The sequence below is a fragment of the Apis dorsata genome, unplaced genomic scaffold (assembly GCF_000469605.1).
Source record: "Apis dorsata unplaced genomic scaffold, Apis dorsata 1.3 scaffold_150, whole genome shotgun sequence".
NCBI classification, from domain to species: domain Eukaryota; kingdom Metazoa; phylum Arthropoda; class Insecta; order Hymenoptera; family Apidae; genus Apis; species Apis dorsata.
In genome coordinates, this window is record NW_006263441.1 from 172,031 (window position 1) to 182,070 (window position 10,040).

General features: G+C 30.2%; 4 protein-coding genes across 6 annotated transcripts in view; 2 read left to right on the forward strand and 2 right to left on the reverse strand.

Moving 5' to 3' along the window:
• The window catches only part of LOC102680652 (wiskott-Aldrich syndrome protein family member 3), a 40,640-nt gene extending 36,537 nt beyond the window's left edge, over window positions 1–4,103 (reverse strand). The window contains exon 1 of one of the 3 annotated variants that reach the window (XM_006613467.2): window positions 3,873–4,103. The gene's annotated coding sequence lies outside the window, so the exon portion shown is untranslated. Of the gene's footprint in view, window positions 1–3,211 lie in introns of all 3 variants that reach the window. The other 2 variants (XM_006613466.2, XM_006613469.2) reach the window with 2 other exon arrangements.
• A 218-nt stretch (window positions 4,104–4,321) lies between these two features.
• On the forward strand, window positions 4,322–5,363 carry LOC102680116 (U6 snRNA-associated Sm-like protein LSm3). Its single transcript, XM_006613465.2, has 3 exons — window positions 4,322–4,552; window positions 4,725–4,832; window positions 4,932–5,363. Exons 1-3 carry the CDS (start codon window positions 4,532–4,534, stop codon window positions 5,112–5,114), a joined length of 312 nt encoding a protein of 103 aa, XP_006613528.1. The 5' UTR covers window positions 4,322–4,531; the 3' UTR covers window positions 5,115–5,363.
• LOC102679986 (sperm flagellar protein 1) lies at window positions 5,323–6,096 on the reverse strand. Its single transcript, XM_031509439.1, has one exon. It carries the CDS (start codon window positions 6,080–6,082, stop codon window positions 5,792–5,794), a length of 291 nt encoding a protein of 96 aa, XP_031365299.1. The 5' UTR covers window positions 6,083–6,096; the 3' UTR covers window positions 5,323–5,791.
• Window positions 6,097–7,646: 1,550 nt separating this feature from the next.
• LOC102671937 (putative inorganic phosphate cotransporter) overlaps window positions 7,647–10,040 on the forward strand; it is a 4,209-nt gene continuing 1,815 nt past the window's right edge. The window contains exons 1-5 of the mRNA XM_031509440.1: window positions 7,647–7,675; window positions 8,802–9,040; window positions 9,301–9,534; window positions 9,630–9,717; window positions 9,786–10,036. Coding sequence (XP_031365300.1) covers window positions 7,651–7,675; window positions 8,802–9,040; window positions 9,301–9,534; window positions 9,630–9,717; window positions 9,786–10,036 — 837 coding nt within the window. The 5' untranslated portion in view covers window positions 7,647–7,650. The remainder of the gene's footprint in view (window positions 7,676–8,801; window positions 9,041–9,300; window positions 9,535–9,629; window positions 9,718–9,785; window positions 10,037–10,040) is intronic.

Sequence of the window (10,040 nt, forward strand, 5' to 3'; positions counted from 1 at the left end):
TAACACACCGGATTCCGAGATGGTGATCGCTCGACCGTGCTTCGATAATTATTCTACTATTCTACTATTTGCACCGTTATATCGTAAATAGTCCACCAAAAGGATCAATATTCGCGTGACGCATCTGTTTCGATTGGTAAAATTATGCGAATAGTAAAATTTTGGTTATAGAGAATTTGGATGTGTGAAATTTTGGTTATAGGGAATTAATAATGAGCATTTGGCAAGGAAAAATAACTAGAAATTCCTAAAATTAACGTTTGTAAGAAATGAGAAACAATCGTGAGCAATTAATGATAAAAATCTATTTAGAAATCTGTAGAATTTCGCGATAAATACATTTAACAGAGAAAGCAATTTAACTACGAAAGCTCGTGAATGATTGTGTGTTTCGGTTTCCACGCGTAATTGAAATTTCGCGTTTGAAAGAATTCTCGGGGGACGTATCGATAATAGGATTCCAACACGGAACGATGAAACCTGGATTGTGCGCTCCGTTTGCTGTTTAATCAGTTTTTTTTTCTTTTTTTTTTTTTTTTTTATGCAGTGACAAACAGTCGCATTACTTCATCCCTGCTTTTGCACGTGAATCACTATAAGACAGGATAGCCGTTATTATTTGCGCGTAGTGAGCCTCGTAAATCATCGGCTAATATCAACTCGTGACGTATGGTTTAATACGCTACGTGCAAATCGGTATAATGGACTTTCGAGTGTGTGAAAGCGTATCGAGAAGCAAAGTGAGTGAAGTTAGACATTTTAAGAGGAAAAAAAAATTCATTTTTGAGAGAATGTTCACACAAAGTTGAAAAATAATATGAATTGAATATTAAATACTTGAATAAATAAATAATTGAATTGATAGAGATAAATGCGATCGCCTTAATTTCTTTGTTAACACATTGAGAATAATTTTTAATCTTATTTCAGTATGATACGTTGCAATATATTTGATATCTATGAACTTAAATAGATATAATAGAGAAATAATGAATAATTGACTTTATTCGATATAGTATATTTCGCGGAAAAAAATATTTTTTGTCGTCTTTGTAACTGATCAATCCCCTAATTATTTTAAACACGAAACGTGTACCATCTACCGTAATAACATGTCATCAACTATCAATGCTTTCCATCTTGGGTAAACGGATAAGTTCCTCAAAGGGCTCCGATGCATGTGTTTATCCGTTGCATAAATTCGTAATTCGGTTTTCCACGTAAAGCGTTTCAATGCAGACGAGCGTTAAAAACACACTCGGCTTGGTGCGCTTTGGTCGAGCGACGATTTCAAGGGATTAATGCACGCCGTGCCGCTTCGTCGTTTGCACTCATGAATAAAGAAATATCTCGACGGTACTCCACCCATAAAACACACGGTTATTTTGAATTCGTTCTCCCGCACACGTCGCGTGTCCGGACACGTGTTCGTGAGTATGCGCGCAACTTCACACGATACATTATACAACAATCTATATTACTTGTGTAACGTAGTGAAAAATAACACGAAACAGAAACGAGGAACTATATAATCTATTTTGAAAAAATTGAATACTTCATTTTTACGATTACCATTCTACGAATAATATTTAGGATAAAATAAAAAATCCATTTGAATTGAAATAAGCAATTTGTTTCGATGTAATTTACCGAAATTTATCGAATGCACAACGATTTAATATAAATTAGCGTTACTATTTAACTGCCTGCGCAATGTGATATTGCGCAGAACTGTGTTTTCAGTATAAATCCGATTCGACAGAAAGAAGTATATAATTTTTTTAATTTAATTTAAATTGCTATTTTTATAATAATTAAATAATTATATTTATGATATTTTTAATCAATGATTGTTTATCTTAATTTATAGAAATAAAATAATAATATAAATAAGAAAATAATAATATAAATAATAATAATAAAATAATAATATAAATAAAATAATAAGATTTAAAATATGAATATATTACGATTTATTATAAATTTAAAGATAATAAATTTAAAGAAAATATTATTATATTTAAAAAATAAAATATTGAGAATCTTATTTATTTGTAAAATCATAAATGAATATAGATGAATTTCTATAAATAACCATATTTAGTTTAATCATGGCCTCCGAATTATCCAATTGGTTTCGATTTAACCGGCTTGCCCGGTCTCAATTAAGCCGGTTAATCGGGTACCCACTGCATAATATTGTAAAACGTGTATCATAAATTTATCGCTTCTATATCATAAAATTATCACTGTAAAATAAAATATAGATAACTACGAAAACAACGTAAAAATTCAAATCATCCAGAATTATCTTTGAAAATATACAACGTATAAATTATATTTAATTACTACACTAATTATATAATATTATATTTTTTTAATTATAAATCAAAGAATACTTTACATGAAAAATTTACATAAAAAATGATATATTCATTTTTTTTAATTTCATTTTTCCAGTAGTAATCCAGTAGTAATAAAACAATACATTAACATAAGACTAACGCTGTCGTACAAATTTAAACGGGTGAATTGTGAATACTGTTTTATACCGAATGTAATAATGAATTTGTAAAATGACAAACGATACACATAGGAAGACCTATCGGAAAAAGATGATCCAAGATTAGCGAGGCAACTGTTGAAAGTATACGTGTGAAGTTAGCTATCGGATTTCTTGAGAGGGCAGAAAACGTTTAAAATGTCAACAAGGTCGAAAGGCCGGGCAAGTTAATTGGCGCATGAATGTCACGGCGAATTTTAATCACCAAGCTCCTATGTATAATATAGGATCATACCGTGTATCTAATACGTTTGTAATAGAATAAATTCGTGACAAATTGGATTTTTGTAACGGTTTTAAAATTTAAAAAAAAATATATTGTCTATTTGATCATAATCAATTACATAAATGTAGAAAATTAAGAAATAATCTTTGAAATTGTTGAAACGTTACGCCAATGTAAACGAATCGAACGAAAGATAAAAGTGAACGCTATAAATGTAAAGATAACTATATTATATCATTCGTTTGAAGAAAAAAACGAAAGAAGAGTCTTCTGTATGTCAACAAGCATCGATCGATAATACTGACGCATACACATTCCACGAGATCTAACGGTCCATTAATAAATCATCGTGGAAGATCAAATTAAACGATTCACACGATATCACAATTTACAAAACCATATATGAAAGGAGCTTACGTTACCCGTTGTCCCTGCTTCGCAGCAACACAAAGATCGTCGAATATTTCTCTTCCAGAGATCGTCCGTGATCAGTATTGGTTCCTTTGTCCAAGGTTTACGTGAAGAAAATGCAGAACACTATAGCACACAAGAGACGCGCGTAATCCGCGAAAGGCCGAAGCCTCCGGCTGCTTCTCTTCTTCAATAAGAAAATCAAGACATATAACGGAGTACTTCTCTTTCCACTGTCACTATGAACTTGTTATCCGAACCGTGACCGGCCGCAATTACACGCGATCACGATCGAGATATACGTACGCATAGAATATCGTAACTGACAAGAATAGTGAATTTTCGTCAGTTCGAGCTAGCGTCGGGAAAACCACCCCCTGCACAGCCGGCGCCCCAACAGCCATGTGCCGCCCTAAACCTCCGCCCATTGGCCCGAACGAAACATTTTACGGGCTCCTGATTCCACCACGATTCTTTTTTTATTACACGTGAAATCGTAATCGACAAGGACAAACGTGTGTTCGATTTACCGTTTAGTTTATGTTACGTTATCATAAACGACAACTCTGCACGACCCATCCCTGCGGGAGCTCACCAAGAAGGGGGAATGGGAAAAGGCCGACTGACAAGACGTCACGTCTCCCGGGAGCGCTTCGATCTCTCTGAACTCACCATATCTACCACACAGCTGGCCGCGTGTCTATGCATAACACTGGTGAATACACCAGGGCCGTCAGACAGCCCGTAATTTCGACGTCGTGAAGCAGAATCGTGGATAAACTTTATCAAACAAGTCACACACCGCGCACAGTCTTCACCCGCGAATTGAGAAAATGGCGTTGCTCGCTCCCTCGCGCTCGTTCACTCTAGCAATACCTCAAGCTACGCTGATTTCTATCGTCGACTAGTAGCGCCCATTCCTTGATGCGGATAAGCTGATAACTAATAGGCGGGAAAATCAAAGTATTTTTTGATATAAAATAAAAACTATAGAACTATAGAATATATTTATATTTATAAAAAAAATATCAAAAGATTTAATTAATTTGTTATTCAATGAAAATGATATAATGAATATTATTTAATGATTAAGGAAATTTTAATAAATTAGGAAAATATCTTGAGAAATGTATGGCGCCACTTGCCGGATGATAGTTTGATATCATGAAATGATAATATTGCCGGTTTATCCGAATGATGCCGCGCAATAGTTGATTTTGTAGAAAGTAAACTAAACATTTATATTTGTTTGTAAACATAAACGTAAAAAGTTAATCTAGTTTTATAAATTAAGAATAAAATAAATAAATAATATTGAATTTAATTATATCATGGCTGACGAGACAGAACAGGTAAAAACATTGATTTAAAGTTTTAAACATGAATCTAACCTATTATACATATTATAACCTCATGTATATTTGTTTTTGGATGAAGTGAGCATATTGATAAAGTTCAAGATCAAAATATACAAGTATTTCTAGAATTTTATATAATAACCTCACTTATATATTTTCATTTCAGGTGCCAGCAATAAATGTTAAAGAACCCTTAGATCTTATAAGATTGAGTCTTGATGAAAGAATATATGTTAAAATGAGAAATGAGAGAGAATTACGGGGACGATTACATGTAAATATTATTTTTTTATCTGTCTATTATATATACATTTATATTGTCAATTTAAAAAAAATTTAATAATATAAAATTTTTTAATTTTTTAATTTACAGGCTTATGACCAACATTTGAATATGGTATTGGGCGAAGCAGAAGAAACTGTAACTACCGTAGAAATTGATGAAGAAACATACGAGGAAGTGTATCGTACGACTAAAAGGAATATTTCTATGCTTTTTGTTCGTGGTGATGGTGTAATTTTGGTTTCACCACCAAGTATGAGAGCACCAATATAAAATTTCTATTTACATTGAATCTATCTAAAAATAAGAAACAAATAATATAATTTTACGTTGATACAATTTTATCAACTTTTGTAACGAGCATTTAACAAGTGTCAACAAAAATCAATAAACTAATAGATTTAATTATAATAAAAATCTATAACAATAATTATAAAAATTGTAATCTAAATAATGAAAAAAACAAATCAAGATGTGGTACACTATGTTAAAATGATATATTAATTAAAAGTTTATAAATAATATAATTTTTTGAAGTACACTGTTATTTAAAATATTTTCAAAACATTTCAAACTTTCAAAAATATCTAATTATCTATATAATTTTCGTTCGAAGTTTTGAAACTACATTAGATGTGGGGCTTAAATTTACAGATCTTGGTGTATTTTGTTCTACAGGTTTTATTATTTGTGAAGTAAGATCTGTAATTCTTTGATCTTTTAGTTTTATCAAAGACTCGAGATGAGATACCTTTTGATGAAGCATTTTTATCATTTCATTTTTTTCTTCTAATTCCTGTTTTAATCGAACAAAAACATGACGTGGAACAGTTTTATTCGCTACTTCTTCAGTATTGAGCACTGACTTAACAACTTCTTTATAGAAAATAAAATTTTGCTCAAAAATTATACAAATTTTTTCCAAAATTTTATTATTTGACTGTAATCATTTACGTACCTGGTTTTTCGTTTTCCTGATATTCAGAATATAAATTATTCCTTTCCGTATTACAATCTTTTAAAATTTTAGTTCGCAATTCGATTAAAACTTTTTCAATAATACCAGGTTGCGAATTTGCCAATTTATTGATTATATCTTTTCCTAATTTGATATCAAGCTTTGAAAGTACCTTCCGATTTAGCGTACACCAGTTATCTATTTTTTTTGCAACGCTATTACCAGGAACATAATTATGTATATCGATGTTTTTAGGATAGTACCGTTTTAACAATTCAGCCATAAAAACTGGGATTTGTTGGAAAAAAAACATTTTTTAAACATTAGCCAATTAAAATATAAATTGTGCTTATAAAATGTATGAACTTTTCATTATTACCACCGTCGGAAAAATCTCGAGCAAGATTCTTCTTTGGTTTTGAAAATTGTATTTGCTCGATCCATGTATATATTTCTTCAAGGGTAGGGTCAGGTGCTAATTCCTCGCTCATGTTTCTAGCTTACTTATTTATCATTAAAATTCAAAAAGAACTTATTTTTATACATTGGAATTTATAAATGTCATCGTTTTATTTTTGTTACATACTGTCAATTTGCAAATTTTGATTAGGTCGACATATGTATATTGTAACCTATTTATGAATCCAACTTCATTTTGGTTCATCATGCGCTTCCTTCCATCAAATTAACGGATAAATGGTATAACGTTGAAATTTCAATTATTGCATTTCTTATATATATATATATACAGAAAAATTAATAACTTGAAATCTTACGAAAATATAAAAATGCATCAATAAATTTTTCTTTTCCTTTTTTTCTTTTTTCTTTTACAAAGTCAAATTATTTAATTTATTTATTTAATACTTTAAATGATATTATATGCTTCGGTATTTATCAGGGACACATGTTTAAGAAGAACTTTACCCGAAACAATACATCATAAAGTTTTTTTCAAACGCTTTGACTTTCAATTTATCTTCGTCTTTCACTCTTTTATCGTTCTCGATAAAGATAAAGCTAGAATTTTATATCCAAGCTTGCAATATAGCAAACTTATAACGAATAAATACCACTTTGCAAGTGGTATCGTATCTGATTGAATCAATATGTATATTAGAATTTTAAATCGTAAAAATATTAAATATTATAAATTTAATAATATCCGATAATAAAGAAAAAATCCGAATAATATTTATATATATATATATATATTTCACATTGTAAAATCTGAAAATCTAACAATATTAAACAATATTATTACAGATGTTAGGAGTCTAATGTTAATGACGTAATCCCTCAAATATTTACGTACGTGCATTTTCATTAAAGTCACACGTTCTCGGAATGAACGGGCAGGTTGAAAATACATAGATACCGTCACACCGACAAGGAGTAGTATTGGAAAGACGATGAATTTGAGCCTGCGTTCACACGGCTATGGCATTTATAGAAGAGGCGCACGCTCCGTTTTTCCTTCGTATAGTTTGGAGGATCTGATGTATCGCGTTCACTTTCAGTAGCATATTGCGCGAACGAGGAACAAACGAAAGTGGGAGCAAAGAGAGAATTGTAAATCGACAAGTTTTCGAAATTTACATTGTCCAATAATTATAAATTTTTCGGGCTAAAAATCGTATTTCACTTCGAAAATTTCTCTTCGAATTCGGAACGGCGTTAAATCGAAAAATATTAAGCGACGATTTGTGAATTCGTAGAAATTTTATATTCTTAAATTTCGTTTGAATTGCAATTGTAATCGAAAAGAAATTGTAAACTTTTTCACCAAGGTTTTTTTTTTTTTATTTATTTCGAAAAGGCAGAGAAAATACGTATCAACAAGGGAAAATTATGACTGGAAAACGTAATCTCAAGGGTAAGTAATTATAGTACGATTCTGATCCTAGAGATTGTACATTAATGAGTTCGTAAAAGCGGGGAAAGTTAATTGAATTTCAATTTTTTTCGAAATTCTATCCTTTGTCGATTTTTCTATCTCTGTGACCTTCAAGTGTCCTCTACTCATTTCTCTCTCTCTTTTTTTCTTTTTTATTTAAACATTTTATAAAATTTCGCCGAATAAGTTTTGTATCGAGTCAAAAAAAAAAAAAAATAAAATAAAATATTTTTCGTGATATTTTTAATTTTTTGAAAAATTAAATACACGATGTAATTCAAAATAATAATAATTTTGAAATCACACTGTTTCCATCTAGTTGATGCAACGCTATGCATTTATTATGACACATGTTAGTCATTAGTCATTCATATAATATAAATTTTCGTTTTAATAGTTGTGTAGTTGATAACGATATTGTCGTTGATAATTTATCTGTAAAAAAAATCATTAATTTGTTATTCATTTCATCGATTTTGACATGAAATGATATATTTCCTTCCTATTTACGCGATATATTCGTAGAAAAGAAAAAAAATATTTTGAAATTTCGTTTTTATACGTTTCTTGACCTATATTCGAAAATAAATACCGAAAATAAATGCGTGGAATAAAAAAGAAAAGTATTTAGTGATCTAAAAACTTGTAGTGATCCTTTTTTCATTATTATTGTTAATAAATAATTGAATATTTGTTTATCGAATATCTATCAACGTACCAAAATAAATTTTTTTTTTTTCATTTTTTGTCGTTCAAAATGATAATTAAATTGAAAGAAAATTTCAAAGATATTAATTTTACATGTAAATTTATCATATTTCAAATTGCATAAATTAATACTTTCTCGATAACTTTTTAACCTTTCTTAAAAATCGTCATTTAATTTTATTTATTTGCAGATAGAATTATATAATAACAATCGCAAAAAAAAAAAGAAGAATATTTTTATAAAAAACACGTTATGCTTCATGCTAAAAAATTCCTTTGTTCATTCTTATATATATACCATTTTTATTATCAATTAGTCATTATAATTGTTAAAAAGACTAGCCACTTTGTGCCATTAAATAAACATTTAAAATTCTTTAAATACACATATTTACAGAAACAGGGCACGCCACGTTTCCTACAAGATACGTAATGGCGATTATGGGCTCAATTGGGCTCGCCATTATCTACGGTTTCAAGGTAAACGTAAGTGTGGCCATCGTAGCTATGGTGAACCACACTGCTGTAATATTGTCCACGTTGCATCAATTAGAATCGGGGAATGCGACGAATGTGGCCGACGAATGTCATCACCATGATGTTTCTTCTAACGCGACGACGAAAACCGTCATCGAGGTATGTGTATACTTGTATACGAACTACGTGAATTAATTTTAAAATATAATACATAATAAAATTAATTTTTATTATAATATATAATAAAATTTTAAAAATTAATTTTAAAAATTTAAAAATAAAATACTATGAAAATTAAAAAATTAATTTTAAAATAATTTAATTCGAAGTTGTTGTCTTATGGAACGGAATGATTATGAAGAAATTTTTAAAAATTTTTCACAAATGAAAATTTCACAACTTTTTTTTAACACGTACAGGATGGTCCATTCGTGTGGAACGAACCTTTACAAGGCCTTATCTTGTCATCCTACTTCTGGGGATACATGATATCTTTACTTCCGGGGGGACGAATGGCCGAACTGTTATCCGCCAAATGGGTGATGAATGGATCGGTACTTCTGAACGTCGTCGCATCTATATTATCACCTGTTGCTGCTCAAACCCATTATTCTCTCTTTATCGTGATGAGATTTCTTCAAGGAATCGGTGGGGTTAGTCGATTAAAAAATTGTTCAATATTTAATTGTTTTAGAATTAAATATTATATTATTATTATTATTATTTATTTATTTTTTTTTAATTGTAGGGAGTGACGTTTCCGGCAATGCACGTTATGATCGCTAAATGGGCTCCACCAAACGAGAGAAGCGTTCTTGCTTCGATCGTTTATGCAGGTAAAAACATATATTTTTTTCCTTTTTTTTTAGTCGTGTAAATATATATTATTCTCTGCTTCTTCTAGGAACTGCACTTGGCACTGTGATTTCTATACTCTTAACGGGAATGTTGGCTGCGAATTTCGAATGGATATGGATATTTTACATTGAAGGTGCACTTTGTCTAATTTGGTGCACGGTTTGGTGGATTGTGATCGCGGATAGTCCAGAGGAACAAACGATGCTTATTAGTGAAGAGGAAAGGAATTACATTATGGAATCTTTAGGTCAAAATAGGAATAGTGAACATAAAGTTCGTTTAAGATTAAAAAAAAAATTTC

Excerpts from the sequence above, each read along its gene's own strand:
- LOC102680116 (XM_006613465.2), top strand. The coding sequence starts at position 4,532 with ATGGCTGACGAGACAGAACAG. Across the intron at positions 4,553-4,724 it reads TGGCTGACGAGACAGAACAG|GTGCCAGCAATAAATGTTAA; the intron begins GTAAAAACATTG and ends TTTTCATTTCAG. Across the intron at positions 4,833-4,931 it reads AATTACGGGGACGATTACAT|GCTTATGACCAACATTTGAA; the intron begins GTAAATATTATT and ends TTTAATTTACAG.
- LOC102679986 (XM_031509439.1), bottom strand. The coding sequence starts at position 6,082 with ATGGCTGAATTGTTAAAACGGTACTATCCTAAAAACATCGATATACAT.